At 40.0% G+C, this 20,975-nt stretch overlaps 1 protein-coding gene across 9 annotated transcripts; it reads right to left on the reverse strand.

Annotated features, from left to right (window-relative positions):
* Nucleotides 1-1,223: 1,223 nt before the first annotated feature.
* LOC109039344 (beta-1,3-galactosyltransferase 1) lies at nucleotides 1,224-19,257 on the reverse strand. 9 transcript variants are annotated; one of them, XM_019054785.2, is made up of 7 exons: nucleotides 18,949-19,257; nucleotides 15,585-15,870; nucleotides 10,409-10,535; nucleotides 5,784-6,049; nucleotides 3,670-3,956; nucleotides 2,445-2,593; nucleotides 1,224-1,469 (listed from the first exon to the last, which is right to left on the reverse strand). In XM_019054785.2, the coding sequence occupies exons 2-7, from the start codon at nucleotides 15,651-15,653 to the stop codon at nucleotides 1,228-1,230; spliced, it is 1,140 nt and encodes a 379-aa protein (XP_018910330.2). In that variant the 5' UTR covers nucleotides 15,654-15,870; nucleotides 18,949-19,257; the 3' UTR covers nucleotides 1,224-1,227. The 9 variants fall into 9 exon arrangements, with proteins under 9 accessions (XP_018910330.2, XP_018910327.2, XP_018910325.2 ...); XM_019054782.2 differs by having other exon boundaries at nucleotides 15,585-16,044; XM_019054780.2 differs by having other exon boundaries at nucleotides 15,585-16,303.
* Nucleotides 19,258-20,975: the final 1,718 nt, after the last annotated feature.

The following is a 20,975-nucleotide window of genomic DNA, read 5'->3' on the forward strand; positions in this document are numbered from 1 at the left end:
TCCCAAAAACTCTCTTTTTGAGAGTTTGCGGTCGAAATCTTTCCTGAAGCCGACCAAGTTGGCCTAGTAGTCGGCGAGTCTGACTCTAGGTCAAAAGATCCTGGGTTCGGATCCCGGTGGTAGCGACAAATTTTCATGCCACTAACGAATGGATCTGCTGAAACAGTTTCTACTCAACCCTAATCCCTGAAAATTTGAAAGCGTGGAGCATGGCTGTTCCAAACATTTTTGGAACAGCCATGCTTCAATGTCTACAGGCAGTAAAAATAGTCTGTCGATGGCTGAGGGTCCGAACGGAATATTAACCAATTAACCAGCTGGGGAAAAAATGTTCGTGAAACACCCTTCTATGCTTTCGTAGCCATGACTTCATTTTTAATGTTTATGGGAAAAGGTATGTTACCTCATGGACCTCATGGACGATGGACAATCACAAAATACAATCGCGTCGGGTAACGAGCAGCCAATGACAACATATTGCGAGTTCGCATGACAAACGGAGTCTTCCTTGATTGAGACAGAAAGAAATTCTTTCAACATTTAGACCCCAACTTGCAATTAGGAACTACAGTTTCTGGCTCAGTTTAGAAAAAACGTAGGTACCATTAGTTATTCCCTATGCACATAAATGTTATTACGGACAGTGTTCGAAACTCAGAGACGCCAACGCTCCAAATGCGCCTAAGAAATCGATCATGTCGATGAAGGCTCTGCGCCAACGTGGCCCCTAAAAATTGCCCCCGTCTCCCCTCCCCCTCTCAAAAAAAATCATAATTTTTCTGTTTGGTGATTTTTCGAAATCTCCTTTAAGTTGCAGCTACTAGTTTTGTAACTAAAACATCTTGCGTCTAACTTTTCCCTAGATGCGCCCTAATATAGGCAAAGAGTTAATTTGGCCCCTAAAAAATCTTCAATGGCCCCTGTAAATCAAGCTTTATGCGCCACACGGCTCCTAAAACTCAAAGGTGAGTTCCGAACAATGATTACGGATGAGCCAAGAATTGAATCATTGAGAACGAAAACACACCAACTCGGTACCTCGAAAATGATCTCTCTTCACTAAGGACAGACAATTTTCAGGCACCAAAAATCTTTTTCTCAGACTAACTTCTTCACATAATATGCAGTTGTGTGTGTGTCTTGATTATTCTCATTTTTTCGAGTTGGTGTGTTTTCGTTCTCACTGATTCAATCGTGGTTTCCTCACTGGAAAATGAAGTGTATTTATCATCTGCCTCCATGGAGTTTATTTGCGACTTTTTCCCATAGTCCGAATTGTCTATCCTGAAAAATTGATGTAACGTAAAATTCTGAGCAAGCGGCGCGGGTGTTCCATATGCGGTACATGTCTGCCGGGGTTACCCTGTGACTCATGATGTGACGTGACTTACACCCCATGCGTTTCACCTTCGATAGCGTGAATCCGAATAACGAGAAGGGTCTCACGCCCGCTTTCCGAGCACATAGACCTGAAATTTAATTAATAGTGGTTAGTATTCGTATGATTCCGGAATGATGCTCTTGCACGTGCCAGCTTTGGAGAATTTGCACCGAAAATTTTTATTGCTTCATCTGAAAGTGCTTAAAGAGCTGATTTCACAGTATGTTTTATAATTTTTTTCTGATATGGGACATGGTATGAAAATAGATTTAAAAGTGAAAAAATGCACCGCCCAGTAAGGTCATCTGGCGGCATTTCCCATTTGAACACACGCATTTTGGCAAATTAGATCATTCTGTCATATCCTCTCCAATAATTGTTCATTTCATGAACCAAAAGTATCCTCGTGTTCTGTTCACTCAGTAGTTTCCGCTTAAACACGAAAATCAAATTTCAGACACCTGCAAATTCTCTATTTACGATTTAAGTACTAATTCCTAAGTAAAATTTCGCAAGAAACATGATGGTGCCACTAGTTTTCTTTGGAATCAACTCCAAAGCTCAAAAATAGCTCTCAAAGTTGAAGCTGGTTTTTTTTTGGTGAAGAAGAGTATCTTTAACAGGAGAGTATCGAAATGAGTTTGAAAATGCCCTAGGCTTTTGTCGCTGCGTGTGCGAATAGGTGAGGCTAAAAAGGGCAGCTTTAATTTCGAGAGCTTTTGTGAGCTCGGGAGTTTACCTCAGGCATAATCAATGCTACCATGCATGCATGTGATTCTCATAAAATTTTGCATGTGTCCATAGTTTAACGAATTAAATCGTAAAACGTTCCCTCTTACATAAAGAACTCGACTTACGAGTTCTTCGGAAGTCCTCAAAATTGATTTCTCCAGCTTTTTTTCAGGTTTTCATCTGCACTTTTATCGTAGTATACTTAATTACTTCAAGTGGAAATATCCACCAACATATTTTCTTCCAAATAAATGTTACATCAAGGGGAATTTGACAATGTTTGATCGCTCAAACGGGCAGTACTTCTGGTGCATTTTACATCACCACTCACCTGTGATGTAAATATCCTCCATGTGAATCATGTTGACTCCAAACGATGCTGTGAACAGTTTTTCTGCTACTTGACGTGACATCAAGTAAGCTGTGCCAGACAAATAATTGGGATACTTAGAGCCTGCATACAGATAGTTAGGCATGAACCTAGAAAGAGAAACAAGTAATTTCAGATCACTACTCACTGACAATCATCAAGTATGCGTTTACAGGTAATGTTGTATATGGCCGGGTAATGTCGGTATTATCCAAACAGCAGTTGTTGATAATTGTTGACATTCATCCAGATGGCTCTAGGTGATGTCTAAAAGGAGATTGAAAATACATATTTATTAAAATTAGTGCACCACGTAAGGTTTTTCTTCTTCTTCTTTTCATTAAATTAACAAACGTAAATATTGCAGGGTTATTTATTCTTAACTGAAAAAAAAATATTTGAAGATTCAGAAAAAGTGAATTTTAATTTAAACAAAATTGAATTGTGTCATTCAAAAGCCGCTAAAGTCCCTTTTTCGAGTCTTCGGTTTTTTAGGGTTGATGATACTTTTCACGGTTTGATACAGGGTTATTCAAAAGTCACGCACCACTGGCGATAACTTTAGTTCTAATTGGACGTATTTCTGTCAAACGGAACTAAGCGCCAACTTGAGCTCCTTTTGAGGAATTTAGAATGCCGGATAGCGCGTTCTGTCAAACGGAACTAAGTGTCATGGAAAAGCATTGCGAGCATAGGACGGAATGAGCCCGACGCCCGGTTCCGCCGCCAATCCAAGCCCCCCTCTCCCTTCCTCCCCCTTTGACGCTTAGTTCCGTTTGACAAAAATACGACCAATTTGGATATCGACTTGCGGTTTAAGACGTTTTCCCTCATATCGAGGGGGAAACTTTTTTAGGTACTTTGATCCCCTCGGGGGGAAGGGAGGGAGAAACTCAAAAATTTCAAATGGCCACCTTCTTCATGGCCAGTGGTGCGTGACTTTTGAGTAACCCTGTATGACCATGGAAATGGTGAAATCCCTCGTTTCCGGGCTATGTTAATCCCCACAAAGGTCCTCGCAGCATCTTTACGATTGGATCGGTTCTTGAAAAGTATTTTTAACCTAACAAACCAATCCTGCACAAAGAGACATTAGCGGTTTTCGCACGACACGATTCTATTATGATGAAGTTTTCATTGGGAAATAGATTTGAACTTGGAGGAAAATTGTAAAATGCTCACCAACCATTTATCGTTGTTGTCCTTATTTGGGCTCGCGCCTCGTATCAAAGTTCCGCCGAGAAAATTGTCGGGCGCGATCCATTTCGGAAAAGGCCTCCTCAAGGACTGATTCAAGACTCGGAAATCCAAGAATATATCATCGTCAGTCTTGAGTAAATAACTGGTTCGTTCGCAGTTCTTGGTGAACCACCTGAGCATCATGATAGATTTGATAGTTAGGTTGTTGTAGGAATCGATGAAATCCTCTTGAATAATGTCTTGGTACATCTCTTTTTCTCTCGATATTCTGCTCTGAAAAATTGAAATGGCAAGGTCATCGAGGTGGGAAGTAGATGCGCCTCTTTATGTTGATGGGTTACACTCAAAAGTTGCACGGATGTGTCATTCTAATTGGCTTATTTTGATCGAGAAAACATAGCTACTGAGAAGCACCCAGGAGTCAGCGAGGTTTTCAGGTAAACATTAAGATTAGTGAGAGTTGGGTATAAAGCACCTTTAAGTTTGGAGACAAGATTTCGATCGGACGTCATACCAATGATGCTTATCCTGTAAACACAGAAATATTCATTTTCCCAAGCAACATGCGGTACAATTAGGTAATTGAAATTACATGGTAAAATTATTGCCATTGCACTGGAAGGTTGTGCACGTAGCCTATTCACTGACTAAAGGGGCCCGACTTGTTGAATTTTTTGCAACTAAATTTAACTATGTTGCATTTTTTGGCATCGCAAATAACCTACCTATCTCACACATGGTGCGTATTTTATTAGTTTTTAAAATCTGCATTATTGGCCTGATCATGTGAAAATATTGAAATTTCATGGTAAAAAAAAAAAAAAAAAATCTGATTTCTGATCGGTTGTAACTAATGTCGCTCCGAACATTTGCTGCTCCTAGCATTATTCTATGTGAAATATCGTGCTCGGGTGAGTTTTTCCCCTCTGTAATGAGAATTTCAGTTATTCTTAATTTATCGCACCGTTTCTATAAAAAAATTGCAAAATTATTTTTACGCATTTGCTGCACAGTGCTACGAGGGTTAAAGGAAACAACTGTTAAATATAGGGCGACATTTCCCATCAACCATTGGCGTGGCATACTTCACGATAAATCGATTGATCTGACGTTTAAATCTATAGGAAATGATCGATAAACAGGGTGTTCGCAACGAACACCTTAAAATCGATTCTCTACCACAGCTTCAAATATGCATGCAGATATCGAGTCGATCATTAGCATTTCGGGTCTGATTAGACCCATTATCAGTGTAGCCCATGGCTGTGACGTCATGCCCAAATCTTGTCTCCAAAACTCCAACATTTTTTTGGAATCAGCAAATTTTAAAGGGGGACACCCAAGTATTAGTGATCGCGATAAGTTGCGATTTGATCGGGGAATTCATCGCGATTTCATTGATGTCATGAATTGCAATATTACCTATCGGATAAAAAGTTACGATAAATTGCAACTTCATCGCACAGTTTTACAATTACATCGCGATTTTATCGTACTATTATCGAACAAGAAATCGTGATAAATTGAGATAAAATTTCGATTTTATCAAACGCACTTTTATAGAGATAAAATTGCGATAAGATAAAGGATAATCGCCCGGATGTTGATGATCCTCGTACTTTCATAGCGAAAAAATCGTAAAAAAAATTAAAACCACCTAAATTCAAAATATCGCAATTTTTCCGTTGAAAGATGCTCTTAAATAGATCAAAATAATAAGCAAAGACATGTTTAAATCAGAGCGTGCACACTCATAGTGTGCACATCAGCACATCAGGGTGTCTAGTTTTTTTTCATTTCGGGAAATCCTGATGAAATCCTGATTTTTGACTGCTAAGTCCTGATTTCATAATTTTTCCAAATCCCGATTTTATGCGGGAAAAAAATTTTAATTTGAGCGTATGCGAGAGCATAAAAAAATCCGATCGGACAGCCGACTATTCTCAAATGCTGATTTTACGACCGATTTTTCCTGAAACCCTGATGAAATCGGAATTAAATACTGATTGACCTCAAATCCTGATAGAATCGGGAAAATCTGGAGAATCCTGATGCTCATGCTAGACACCCTGTATCATGAAAAAAAACGTAATTTCTTACCTGGACGTATGCGGATTCGTGACTCGGCGGGGGATGTCCAAGGAGAAAAACAACCCTGACGGATTGATCCTGAAGAGACGCCCAGGTCTGGCGGATGGCCGTTCGGAGCGCCTCCTTCTCCGGACTCGAGCAGACGACGACCAGCAGAAGCAACTCGGAGTCGCAGACGGAGCCATTCTCACTCTCCTCCCGCCTCCCGTTCACGTCGACAGTCTCCAGAAACGCCGCCACCGAAAGGTTCTTACTTGGCTCCCATCCCAGCACAGCTGTCAGTCCAAACAAATAAGTAGAAACACTCAAGAATTGCTCGCACGGAAAAAAGTGTCAGGGATTATACTCTACAATTCTGGCACTACCAGGCTCGGACTAGAGTACCTTTATAGACAGAGTATGGCCATTCGTATCTTTTTACTACAGGAAAACTGTTCCGCTTTTTGATTGGTCAACGAGTTTTTAGGCTGCATGATGCTCTTAGGGCCGTAAATAAACAAACAAGATGGCGGCTCATCGTAACATCGATGAGAAGCTAAATTTGACAAAAATTTCAATTATGCGGCAGTAACAATTTAAACGAGCATATCTACGAATAGCACACGAAAAACACATGAAAACATTGTTAAATTGCCTTTCACCTTTATCACAGGAGGATGTAAGATGTGCATAACCTCAATCTTGCTTGCTGAAAACGGCCATCTTGTTTGTTTATTTACGGCCCTAAGAGCATCGTGTCAGCCTATTCGCTCGCGACCAATGAAAAACCGGAACAGAAATGGCCATACTCTGTCTATAAAGGTACTCTAGCTCGGACTGGCCATAAGGTCAAACTGCACCGGATGATAAAAAAATGTGCGACAACTCTTGGATGTCGTCATTACCACTCTGGCTGTTAAAGTAACATCATGCTACGTTAACTGTCTGAGTGTTAATAGCAACATCCAAGAGTTGTCGCACATTTTTTTAACAACCGTAACATCCGGAATGTTACTACGCAGCATCTTTTTTATTTTTTTCGGTGTGCAATTGGCAGATACGCCCCTTTGGCGCGCCAAAAACGCGCCCCTCTGACAGATAATAGAATAAGAAGAGAAAACAAATTACAACCGAGAAAATATGCGGAAAATTTCTCAAACGAATGGGAGAAGAGAGAGTAAGGAGTAAAGAAAGGTGCTGACACGTATGATAGTGGAAAACAGAGGTTCAAGAACTACTTTCTGAGGCGGATACACTTTTCTGTGAAATTTTCACCTTTTTGTTGACATGCAGGCGCTTTTTCATCCCCCTCCTTCATCCGCTATGTGTAACGCCCTTCGAAGCGATGGTCGGTTTCATTGTAAGACGTATGCACCCTTCCGAGAGTTCTTGAGAGACATATTTAACAACATATCTATCAATATACTTTTTTCTTCTCAAAACGCGACTCTTGATTTGGACATACCATAGCATATTTCGAGCAAACTTAACCGTATATTATTTCAAATTTCAAAAATTAGAGACATCTAAACGCGATACAACTATTCGCGCAAGATGGATGTCCACATTGCAGATGAAAAATTGAAGGCGCGATGGCGTGAGTCGTGAACTCGCAATAATCTGCTTAATGCTGCTGGTAAGATTCGGGAGTAAAGTTAAAAAACGTTGCCCAAATGTCTCTCGACGAGCGACGAGCTCAAATAGAGCGAGGGAAAGGATGCGCGTTTACAACGGCGCAGAGATACAACTATTCGTACTTGACGGACGTCCGTGCCGCATCTGAAAAATTGAAGGCGCGATGACGCGAAGCGTGAACTCTCAATGCTCCGCTATATGTTGTTAATGAGGTAATGCTCAGATTCGGGACGAGAAAAGATAGAAAGATGCTCGAATATGTCTCTCCTGTCTTCGGCTGTGTTGATACTCGATGTTCCTTCTTTTCTCAGGTTCATGTCTGATTCTTTTTCAGGGTGGATTTTCAGACCCACGTCTTAAACTCGTGTCAACCGCAGAACTGACTCGGTTCCTTTGGAAATAATGTTGCTTGGGTGCGTCTAGTGGCTTTGATTTTTTACTTTTTCTTAACTTTCAGAAGGCTATCGGTTACTTCAATACGTTCAATTTTGCAATTTTTATTCTGTACGATTAATAAACTTTGAACGTGAAAGTAGCGTAAACTTGTGCTGCTTTGCCAAATTTCTCTGAACCCTCCTCCACGCAGGAAATGCCCTACCGGGGGATATCATGTTACGCCCCTTTGACCAGACAAGGGTTTACGCCCTCAGACGCGAGCCAGTCCGACCCTGGGCACCACCCTTATAAATTAGATGATTCAGGCATTTCCAATTCGCAACTCCAGAGTCAAAAGGTACCTCACTCACATTTATGAAAAAATCGAGTTCTTGTCGTTTATGAAATCTGTAGTAACGGTGCTGTGTGTGTGAAAAATTTGGTAGCCCTATCCTACGCCGCGTTATGAGATAAGGAATTTCAAAAATTGCGATTTACATTGAAGTCACTGAAGCAGACGCGCGAGGCACAGGTTTTCCTTGATATCTCGCAATGACTAAAATGAAGTTAGGTATCTGTTGACTCTGGGCTACTCCATTAATTTAGGTAGTACTTCGACACAAGTAGGTGCATTACCGCAAAATTTGAGTTAGTAACCTAACGGGGCACTATCACAATAAAATGAGGCGTTTGGTGCAGGAAGGTCATTTCTTAGTTGTGCTGTTTCAGAACCTCCACTACCAGGCTCGGACTGACCATAAGGCTAATCTGCCATTGGCAGATACGCGCCCTTCTGACAGATAGTATAGAATAAGAAGAGAAAAAAATTACGATCGAGAAAATATACGGAAAATTTTGTGAAGGAACAAAAGAAGAGAGATTACAGAGTAAAGAAAGGTGCTCTTGCGCAAGATGTGACAAAGAGAGCTCCAAGAACTACTATCTGAAGCGAAAGCACTTTTCAGTGAAATTTTCACATTTTTCTTGACATACAGGCGCATTATCATCCCCCCTCTTTAATCCCTATGTATAACTCCCTCAGAAGCGATGGTCGCTTCGGTTTTTAGACATTATGCACCCTTTACAGAGCTCTTGAGAGACCTTTAAATATATTTCTTCCTTTTCAAAATGACTATTGATTTAGACATACTATAGCATATTTTGATTAAGCTTAACCTTAACTTATCTCAAATTTCAAAAATGAGAGACACCTAAACGCGATACAAATATTCGCTCAAGATGGATGTCAATATTGCATTTGAAAAATTTAAGGCGCGATGGCGTGAGTCGTGAACTCTCAATGCTCTTCTCCATACTGCTGGATAGATTCGGGAGAAAAGTTGAAAAACGATGCCGAAATACATGTCCCCTACCTTCGGCTGTGTTACTCGTTCTTGAGTGTAGTGCTTGAAGCACAACGACAAATAAGACAAACGGAAACAAACACAATATGGAAATAGAGCGAGGGAAAGGATGCGCGTTTACGACGGCGCAGAGATACAACTACTCGTACTTGACGGTCGTCCGTGCCGCATCTGAAAAAATTGAAGGCGCGATGACGCGAAGCGTGAACTCTCAATGCTCCGCCATATGCTGCCAATGAGGTGTCGCTCCGATTCGGGAGAAAATTTAAAAAAGAGGCTCGAATACGTCTCTCTCGTCTTCGGCTGTGTTAGTACTCGATTCTTTTTTCTTTTTTCAGGTTCATATCTAATTCTTTTTCAGGATGGATGTGCAGACCCACGTCTTAAGCTCGTGTAAAAGCTCGTGCTCGAGCACTGGCTCGGTTCTTTTGGAAATGATGGTGCTTGGATGCGCCTAGTGGCTTTATTTTTTTATTTTTTCTTTATTTTCAAAAATCTATCGGTTACTTGAATACGTTAAATTTTGAAAGTTTTACTCTGCATGATTAATCGACTTTGAACCTAAAAATAGCGAAAACTTGTGCTGCTTTCCCAAAATTGTCTGAACCCCTCTCCACGTAGGGGACGCCCTACCGGGAAATATCACATTACGCCCCTTTAGCCAGCCAAGGGTCTATACGCCCTCAAATAAGAACCAGTCCAACCCTGTCCACTACTAATTCATTATTTTAGAGAGGAAACGATCGAGTGAATTTTCTGAAATTTTCTCTTTTCACCATTGTAAAATCGTAATGAAAATTCAATAAAAGTTAAAACGAGTTAATAAACACTTAATTTATCCGCACAGTAAATAATATCGAAATCTCAAAGTAAATGACAATTACGAGGTGTCTTGAATCTCCCAGGGTGAAAAAATCATTATCCCCCTCCCCCATGCCCCTTAGAATACCTACCCTTTCAACTCGAGATTTCGATGCGTTTGAGGCGCAAATCAAAATCGAATCCTCGCTAAAATGTAAAGAGGAGGTAGTTATTTTTCATATATATAAGTTTTCTTCTACAACCGTCCTAAAAATCTAAAAACAATAATTATGATTTTCCTAAGAATTTGCGGGAACGGGGAACGCAGCTCCGACGGGGGCACTTTTGGGAAAAAAGCTTCATGCAGGGAAATAAAGGTATATTTTTACCCAAACAAAACACGCTTTTGAAGCCTGGCGGTGTTGAGACACCTTGTGACTTTATTGTAAATTTGACAGTTATTTAAGTACGTCTCCTTACCTTTGTTAGGATCTGAGTAGCCTCGAGTGGTGATGGAGAATATTACAAATGTTCCGACGCACAGAATAATCGCACATAATGCCGGTGCCCGCGACCAAGACGGTTTGCAAAAACGACATTCCTTCCTCTGCAACAGTTAAAATTGCATATTTATTTTATTAATCACAGATTAGATAGAATACAATTATCAGTATGGAAACTAATTTTCTGTGCAGATCACAGTAATAGCGCATTATCTGGCGGTTTGTGGTTGAAATTGGTGACCGTTGATTAAAATTTTAAAAAAAACCGCTGAATAATGGACCAGTAGTTTGGGCAATAATTAAAGCACGCACCACATGGTAAACTGTCCTGTAAACATTTCACGAATAGCACGTTCGGCATTTTGAATATGTTCAAAATTAACTTATCGACGGTGTAAGTCAGCAATCACATAACTCGGTTTACGACGTCGTAGACCTTCTGATGTCGTACTTTACCTATTTTTTAAACGGAAAACCACTCAACGGCAATTCTTTAAAAATGCCGTGATTTTTCTTCTCTGTGGGAAGAAAATTCTGCAAAAACTTCAAGGAATGATGTCAATTTTTTCTCCTACAAAAAAATAACACAGAGGCGGAGATTTTCAGACACCGCAAACGAGATATGTGCTTGCGGACTTACGCCATCGTTATACGTGAAAAAATATCAGTTAAACACAAGTAGAACAGAAAGGAACGAAATGAATGGCGATTGATTCCATTGGAGTGTCGTGTATGTTGCCTATCTCTCATTTGAAGGGGCTCCTGCTTCATTGAAACTTATTGCAATAAAATTAAAACGGGTTACCTTCTTTTTGCATAGCAAAGTGCTGTCCTTTCTGACACGTCGAATTGATTTCATTGAAATATGTTGCGGTGAATAAAAGCTAGTTGTGTTTGTTCTTGTGTCCAAAAGTGACACCAAATCTTATGATTTATTTTTAATCCGAATTTGCAAAAATAAGTGTTTCTGGGATGCCCTGCTTGGTAAAATATATAACTTGTCTGATGGCATAGTACAGTCGAGGAAGGTCACTTACTCACTGATTGTCATCTTTTAGTATGCTCAGTTTGAACTTACGAGAACGTGAATTTATGAAGACATGGCCAAAAAAAAAAAAAAAAAAAAAAAAAAAAAAAAAAAAAAAAAAAAAAAATGTTACGTAGTGTAACTCTACGGTGGTGGCTTGAAATCTCTCGAGGCGCTTATTGACCTAATCAGATCGTGAATCATTGCCATCTACATTATACTTGATCTAGAATCATCTCAGAGAGGAGAATATGGGGGTGTATCCCCTGATGGGAGATTATTACATGGCCTAACAAGACCTTCCAGTGCCCTTTCAGTCACTATTTTTCAACGTTGACGTTGCTTGTTTACATATCAGCGCCACGGAAAAAATTGCCGATTTGTGAGGTAGCTACTGACGATACTTTCTCCTTATTTAATCCTATAGTCGAATAATTTTAAAGTAATTTTTACAGTAAAAATATGCTTCATTCTCAATACAAGTGACAACCACAGATTTCAGGAAGCCTTGACTTTGAAAGCAACATATGTTTTCAAGCCGCCTAGTATTAAAAAGCCACAAGTGTTTCAGGACACATATACAGGTTTAAAGCCTTGTGCGCAATTCAAAATCACTTTCACAAATGTACCTGCCAATCATCCAGCTTTCATGTCACACTTGCTTGCGTGATGTACAGAACTTGTTTCGAAACGAACTCTCAATGACTCCTCTCAAATTTTACAGGCTGGGACATAGATGAAGCCCTCTATCTAGGTATATTTAAAGGGTGGTTGAAAGCTCAATTTCTTGGATCAATGCACCTGAAATCAATCAATGTAAATTGAATTTTTTTTCAAATTTAAAAATTTATAAAATAAAGGTTAAAAGTAGATGGCGACTTCAGAGGTTAAGTCGCAAATCAGCCGTCCACACTGTCCGTACTAATAGATTAACGCAATGTCAACGTCGAAAATTAGTGACGTCATATCATTTTACCTCGTTTGCTCATTTTTCTGACGTCTCTTGGAGCAGGAGATGCTCGAAGAGTGTGGCGAAAAAGGATAAAAAAAGAAAGATGATCCGCCTTCATTTTATAGTGTAAGTAATATGAACGTCCTTCAAGCACGAGTAGTTGCATGCAGGCGTTACAACCCAAATTATGGTGCCCTCTTCCCCGGCAGGGGCATTATGCTGAGGATGGTGCGTTTTACTCGTGCTTCTAATTTAATTTGTGTTGATATACGCTATTATATTGATGTGATCGTGAAAGGAGTCACAACTATTTCCGCTGGAAATCCCCTGAAATAACACTAAATTTGTACTAGAAGCTGAGGGACGATAATGACTTTAGGAAACACGAATATCGATCTGCAGCGTGCATATTTCGAGTCATTTTTCCCTACGTTGAAGAATACTGCTCAAAAATAATGCACGGCATTTTGTGTAATACTTTTCTTTACTTGCCAGAACATTCCATGAAAATTCAACGTCAAAACGAAATGTGACATATTCGCGCTTGAAGAAATACATTTATTTACAGCGTCAATATTGAATGCCATTACCTACTAAGGTACATGCTTTTCGAGTTTCACCATATATATTCCAGTTCCAGTTGTGGTCTCTGCTATCACGCCCACTTATTGAAAAACCCCGAGAAATCCTCCTTAAAAAGAAAGTTCGTCCTGCATTACGACAGGGGTAGTCGGGGTGTCGAAAATACTCAGAGGCGGATCCGGCAATTTGTCGACACCGAATTTTCTCAATTAAAGCCTGTTTTTAATAATTGATTCTCGTCGGAGCATCTGGCCCCACCAAGAATCGATCAATTTCCATAGGTTTAAACGGGAAAAACAATGTTGTCAATTTGCTGGATCCGCCAATGAAAATAATGCAAAAATATGAAAATTTTAAGACCCGAAAAATGGACAAAGGAAAAGAATAACTGACAATAGTAAAACAAGGCCAAAAAAATGATAAACGCTAAAAAGCAGGACTTATGAGCTACCAACGGCAAAAACGCAAACAAATTAATCAAAAATTGAATGGTGACCTGACCCCAATTATTATCACACAATCACTGCACTGGGCTCCACCAGATAGACTAGCTAAGGCAACATAGTAGCAATTCACACACTGATAAATAAGTAAGTCTGATAATGAAGTTATTCACAATTAGTAATATTGAAGCATCGGCTCGAATGATAATGATTAATCGAAAGACAGAGCGATTCGCGACGAAGTTGTAAATAATCTTTTTACTAACGTTTCTGGTGGTTATTTATTTTTTTTACCATGCAAATTGATGAACAGTTAGTTAGACTTCTCGTGTATGATCGATGATGATTATTTATGATTTATTCATATTCAAGCTAGCGTGCCTGTGCCAATATAGTCATCTCTAAATATTTTCCGAATAAAGAAAAACTGACGACTGATATGCTGTGAAATATGATGTTACTTAATTGCCCTGAAATTCAGAGTTTTTCAATTTATAGTCGATCGACTTTTGAACCATTCTTATCAGCGCTGTAGACCCATTCTAAATTCGTATTAAAGCCTCTGATGAATGAATGAGTTGAAAGCCACACTACATTTTACGTTTTCTAATTTATACCCTCTATGATTTATTTACTTACAACAAATCAAGAGAAAAAAAACAAAACACTAAGAAATGGTCCGAATCGTATGAAACAAGGTCTTAAAATGGCTTTGTTTATTGTAAATTTGGCTTTCATGTGTGGACCGAGAATAATTTTACCTCCTAGTTACATACAACAAAACTGAACTGTATTCTGTTTGAAATTTCGTAACCAGGCATGCTCTTTTTTATGTACAGGAATTTTATAGTATATACCTCGTTCAGCTTTTTGTGGAAACAGTGGCGTATTTACCGGAGGGTGTTCCGGACCCCCCCCCCCCCCCCCGAGCCCCAAAAAAAGATAGAAAAGAACAAAACACAGATAGATACTAGATAGAACTTAGATAGAAAAAAAGAAGAGAAATCAAGGGAAAGGAAGAAAAATCGGTTGGAGAGAGAAGACGATATTTTCGTCTAGAGAAACGAGTGGAAGGATTCGAAGTCGGACGAAAGGGCTTCGAACTCAAGCGTCGCCTCAGAAGCCTCATTTTTTCTTCAGGAAGTTAGTGGATTTCTTCCATCTCATACTTGAAACAAAACATCCCATGGTCTTGTATGAACGGTTTTCTATTGTTTAAAGGTCTTTTTGGGGAAAAATAGTGGAGAGCCTCTCATCACTTTTCATGACAGAAATTGTTAAAAAGTGGGGATTTACGGAGTTAAAATCCTGAAAATATCCGGGGGTGACCCCCAGACCCGCTGCACCTGGGGGGTATACCATACCCCCCAGACCCCCCGGTAAGAGGTCCCTCCCCCCAGAACCTTATCCTGCATACGTCACTGTGTGGAAAAACAAAATACGAGTCGAAAGAAGGCAACACTTAATCGATGGTTATAGTCGGAAGATGCGTATTTCCGATTGCAACGTTATAAATTTCCGCTGGAGTGACCGCAACATTTTTCCTTGTTTTCTGTATCTCTTCGATCACTCAAAAATATATACCGGAAATTCCAAGGAGACATTTTTGTTGGCTTTCTTTTTTATAGAAATAGGACGTAGTCGAAGATTTTGAAACATTGCTATACAGACACGCATTTTTCAACTATGGCGACCGATTGAAGCTGTCTAGTTGGATCCGTCCATCACAAGAGGCAGTGACGTGGCAAAATTTGCGATGTATCGATTGGTCTGCCATAGAATCCTACGGAAAAGGATCGATAAGCAGGGTGTTTGCAACCTACACCTTAATAATCGATTCTTTACCATAGTTTTAAATGGGGAAATATCGTTTATCGATTATTCACGCCTCGCCACTGCAAAGTAGTTGTTTTTATTCATAACGCAATTTCTAGATGCCCAACTTACATTCAAACTTTATGAGAGCCCCAGAATTCAATATATTTTCAAACTTTAAACTTACTTCGCTCTCTCCCTCTCGGAAAATAAAAATGACTTACCCACTTCATTCAGCAGAGGGCTCAATTGGCGTGGGAGAAATGTGACTATATGCTGTAGAGCCCTGCAGTTATGGATGAAATGCGCGTGGTAAAAACTGAAAAAAACCTACTTGTCTGTGCCAGAGCAGCATCGCCACCAGCGCATAAGGTGTGATGATCGCGGTTGTACTGACGCTCATTTCCGTTGTTTTCCAACACAGTCACTGAGGAAATATTTGCAGAAACTACATTTAGGCACTTCATTAAGCCACACATGGTTTCATTTACAAGGCCCGGTATCGACTAAAAACAGAACCACACTGCACCGAATTTTAGTCCCTTTTCTGAATTTCAATGTAATTTCCCGCAATCCGGTGTTAAAAATCACACACTGGTTCCACGTTCAGAGTAGCGTCACTAAAAATTGACGTGATGAAACAGATGGGATCCATTCACAGAAATGACCTCGCTCCAAACAACCGACATTCGCGGTTAAAAATTTTAGACGACTGCTGTCTGGCCGCGAAACCGGAGGGTCAACGACTCAACGTGCACCCATCGATATAGTAAAAATAATAAGTGCTTTATGATCTGAAAATGATTTTTTGTTTATTCCGGCAACGTCGCACAAAAGTTTAAGTACTTGGTGAGACCTATCGCTATTATCACCGCATACCGCGACATACGATGTAACGAAAGCTCTTTTTTCGTCGTTGAAAAAGTGAATTATGTATATAACACAAATCAAAAGCGGAGTTATCTAGTCTCTAGATAAGGAAGAGGTGCAATATTGGATTTGCCTAGTGGCGTAGCGTCCTTTGCGATATATCGATTCATCTGCCATTTAAACCTATGGGAAAGGCTCGATTAACAGGTTCTTCGCAGCCAACAACTTAAGGTGGATCTTCAGCTTTTGCGCAATGCATTCTGGGTATGACCGATATATCTCAACTTTTAACCTTTAGGTGCATTATTTTGATGGAAACTAAATATCAGTCGGTAGGCTGATCGCTGAAGAGTGCTCGTGCCGAAAAACATTCCCCAAAATCTTAAAATTAAGTCAAAAGTACTGTTTCCATTTTGCAACCAATTTCAATACTTTTGACTTTGTTTTAAGATTTTGAAGAATGATTTTCGGCGCAGGCCCGCCACATGAGGGGGGGGGGGATACTGGGTCCCTACTACCGGGGCCCAGACCCTCAAGAAGGGGCTGCGATAGGATTGCGCGAATGCCCCCATTTTTACCTTTTTTAAGATGCACAGGATTGCGCGAATTTTTCTGGTACGAAAACTCACATATTTGCGCGAATATTCAATATTCAACGAGAAGGCGTTGTTCTGGCAACCTTGGTAGTTTGTGGTAGATAACTACATAGCGGAAGACTATTCATTCATAAGACTATACTGAAAAAATCGTAGAACAACCGTGTTCAAGTTTTTTTAAGAGATGAATGGATTCAAACCCCGACGGGTGCACTCGAAAGAAAGCGTATATTTATCTCTGATTGCAGCGATATGCACCTCTTTTATGTTTTATTTTTGATGAATGTTTTTTAAAAAGCTACACCCAGATTTTCTGAATAGTTTCCGCGCATTTGCCTAAATGATCTCAAATAAAAGTATGGAAAATTTCGACGCGACAATTTCCTTCGTTCTATTTAATGACCTAAAAAAATTAAATATCATCCGAGTTTCTGAATCTTTACAATGAGGATACATATTTTCCTTTTAATTATGGTGAAATCTAAGCCAGAAAGTGAAAAATTATGTTGGCAGGCGCTAATATGCGTTTCACATCAACTGATCGACTGCAGTGAGTTTGGCGCAATGCGAGAAGTATTCATGCTGTCTCGTAGGCGCTAATATGGGCGGTGTGCGGCGGGTGCGCCGATCGCACGGTTTTGCGCAATGCGTCGTGGAGTATTTCTGAAGTCTTGCAGGCGCTAATATATGTTTAACGCCTGCCACGCTGTGTTTCGCGCGATTATTTGAACTCGCGTTAGAATAATCGTGGCATCGAATGATAGGGCCTTAAAGGCTTATGTTAAGCCAACGCCGTACGCGTATTCCAACGTTGCCTCGTTTCTTTCGATTAAATATTTTTCCGAGAAAAGTTAGGATAGTTCTTTATACCCACGACCATCATTAAATCTTTTCACTTTATTTATCACCTGAAGGTGAGACATCGATGACTTGTCAAAATGCATTTATTTTCCAACTGTTTCCTGTTTTGCCAAACTTCTACCTTAAATTAAATTCATTTTAAATTCGCGCAATCCTTGTGCCTTCTTCACGCAATCCTCGTATATTTTCCTTGACCTTTCGCGCAATCCTGGATTACCGCAAGAAGGAGGGGGGTACTGGGTCACTGCTACCGAGGACCAGATCCTCGAGGGGCCCGTGCCACCGGTGACAAACCACTACAAATTCACATATACAGGGTTGCCACGGTCAGGGAATACCGGGAAACCCGGGAAATGTCGGGGAATTTTAAAAAGTCGTGGAAAACCGGGAAATATCAGGGAAAATGACGAAAATGTCAGGGAAAAATTATCAAGTCACCTTCCTTTGCTTTTTAGAATGGGTTTCATGTTTTGAACGACACATTTTGCCTGAAAACTATTTCTAATCATGTCTTTTTACCATAGCATATTTTCAATTGTCAGGGAATTTTACCAAAATGTGTCAAAGAAATCAGGAAAATGTCAGGGAGTTTAATTTTCCAAATTTCGTGGCAATCTTGCTGCAGGCTGCAGGGCCCGAGATGGGATGTGGCGGGCCTGGATGCATCACATCAATTCGTTCCATAATTTCAGCTACTTGTCATTTTTTTCGAATTTAATTTGAGATCGCACTCCTATTGTCACGAGACTAAAGAATTCATGTACCAAATTTGACAAAGAAAGTCAACGTATTAAGGGAAGGGTTTTTTAGAGGAAAAATGTAGCATTCGATACGGGTATCGAAACTGCACTCGAATGCGATATTTTTCCACCGAAAAAACCCTGCCTTTAATACGTTGAACTTCTTTGTCATTTGGTACATGAATTCCCTAGTCTCATGACAACCGAAGTGCGATCTCAAAATTCGAAAAAAAATGACAAGTAGCTGAAATTATGGAACGAATTGATGCGATATATCACACGTCGCGTAGCTCTGACACAAAAAATGGCAACCGTCGAATCACCTTAAATCACTTCGGCGGTGAAACTCTCGAACCACGGATCTCGTTTGCGGTGTTCGAAAATTTCCATTCCCATTATTCTCTTTTCCTTCGGAGCGAATCAATTATTTTGAGAAGTTTCCACAGAATTTTCCTCGCATAGAGCAGCAAAATCAGGGACATTTCAAAGAATGAAAGCTAAGTGGTATTTCTTTTAAAAAATAGAGTATGACAGGATGTCTGCAACGTCGCGAACCGAAAAACGTGTTTTGGGAGTTTCGCCGTAGACTTGTCACAAGGAAGCAAAATGGATAATCTCTTTCGTTAGGTACCTAATTCATTGATTCATGTGGGATATTCTTTCTTCTATTTAGCTACCTTTCAATTGCTTGACGCTTTCAAGAATCTCTGGATAATGCTCGTTTTAAAAGAATGTATGGATCACATTGGAACTTGGGTCGTTCAAAACTTATGGCACCTACTATATTAAACACTACTTTTTTACTTTACTGGGTTCGACGTCTGAGAAACACTTTCACGACAAATCTCGGGAGACACGCCTCGTTTCTTTCAGAACGGAGGTTCGCACTGTCGCGCTGAAAGAACCAACTACTCAAAGATGACTTTATCATCTTTATCCTGTTCAAGGGGGACCTCGAAAGGATAAGATAAGCGCAATTTATTGGTTCCGTTTTTTTTTAACCAGCGCGGCGCGGCGCTCTCCTCGCGCGTGGCGCTCTTCGGCGCTTATTGACAAATTTAAACAATTTGTTGTTGTTATCTCGGCTATTAACTATTCGATTATCGATGTAGGCTCTATGTCCCCTGTGTCACAAGTTCGGTCAACATAGATTCCGAAGTTATCTGAAAATTAATGTGTGAGTATGTTCTTTTCTGGTGAAGCCACGCGGGGTATCAAGAGAGGGCATAGAACACGTAGAGTCGTGATAGGGGGCTGGCGCCACTTTTAAGCATTTTTTGTCAGCAAATTTCATGACTCTTGAGCGGTGCCGGGTCACCATTCCGATACATGATCCGTTGTTTTCGATACACGGGAACCCCGATGTGCAACAAAGAGATTATGAATAATGGATCGTATTCGATAGTGGTTCGATGCATCGTTTCGTTCACAACAATAGAACATAACTTCAAACAAAAATTTTCGGATTTAATTTGGGAAAGCTGAAAATGAGAAAACAATCCTGATGTTTTCACTTTTCATTGCCATTAGATACTCGAAAGAATAAAAATTCGATCACAAGAGACCCGTTACCTTAGATTCTAAATTGACTTTTGAGGCTGTGTTTATTTATTGAACCGATCGATATCGATACAATCTCACCTGTTTGATGTATCGTATACCATCGATTATCACGTATTATGCATCGCCATTTTGGCTCGAAAATGTATCGAAAAGGTGGCCGAATTTCTTTTTCTTTAGGTAATAAATACTTCTAAATTCTTTAGGCACCTTAATTAGCTGATAAAGTTCGACTTAAGAGAACTAAGTTACGTAATGATCACGGAAATTGCCAGAAGCACTGATACTTTCCCATCAAAATAACATTATTACATAGCTAGACTTAAGACACAACCTCTTGTATAAAAATATAAGACAAACTTTGACTAAAACTTTCCTTAATCACTTAAAAATGAGGATTAATTTTTACACGTGCTCAAGGCCGGATTTACCTACTTGCCGCCCATGGGCCGCCTGTATTTTGCCGCCCCCTTCTCATTCGTTTTGAAACATTGATACAAACCATCAAGAGAACGTGCCGGAAGAGGAGGGGTGCATAAGGCGCGTTTACTCGTATTGGGCACATTTTTTGTGAAAGCCTTGTCAACACTAGCAAAAGTTCACGGAACTTTGCGCGAAAATTAAGTTCCGTAAACCTATCTGTGTGTGGACGAGGCCTTTCATTTATGAGGATGAACGAAAAAATTATGAAAGAATAATCATGAATACGGTTTAATAAGTTTAATTTCCGCCACCGCGTCAACCACGTTGTGTTCGGCGCAATGCGTGAAGTATCCCTACAGTCTTGTAGGCAGGCCCGCCACAGAGGGGGGGGGGGGATACTGGGTCTCTAGTACCGGGGCCTGTGTTACCCGTGAAAAACTACTACGAATTTACATGCAATCCTTGTTTCGTAAGAAAAAGTGAAAAATTTCGCAAAAGGTGAAAGTATACTTATTCGAAAATTTCTACCTATTTTCAAGATTTTCAGTATATATTTTTAGTTAAGATATTTTAAGAGGGATATTTAGTAACTGCGTTTCATTTTCTTCCGTCGTCAGATTCTAAGAGTCTCCAGTCTGGGCATCCTCGACTTCAATGGCTCATGGCTCAACTCCC

This window comes from Bemisia tabaci, chromosome 7 (genome assembly GCF_918797505.1).
Source record: "Bemisia tabaci chromosome 7, PGI_BMITA_v3".
NCBI lineage: Eukaryota > Metazoa > Arthropoda > Insecta > Hemiptera > Aleyrodidae > Bemisia > Bemisia tabaci.

What these genes read in the sequence shown, in the direction of transcription:
- LOC109039344 (XM_019054785.2), bottom strand. Translation starts at nt 15,653, where the DNA reads ATGAGCGTCAGTACAACCGCGATCATCACACCTTATGCGCTGGTGGCG. An exon ending in CTACTCAGATCCTAACAAAG is followed by an intron (nt 6,050 to 10,408) that starts GTAAGGAGACGT and finishes TTGGACTGACAG; the next exon opens with CTGTGCTGGGATGGGAGCCA. An exon ending in ACGAATCCGCATACGTCCAG is followed by an intron (nt 3,957 to 5,783) that starts GTAAGAAATTAC and finishes TCAATTTTTCAG; the next exon opens with AGCAGAATATCGAGAGAAAA.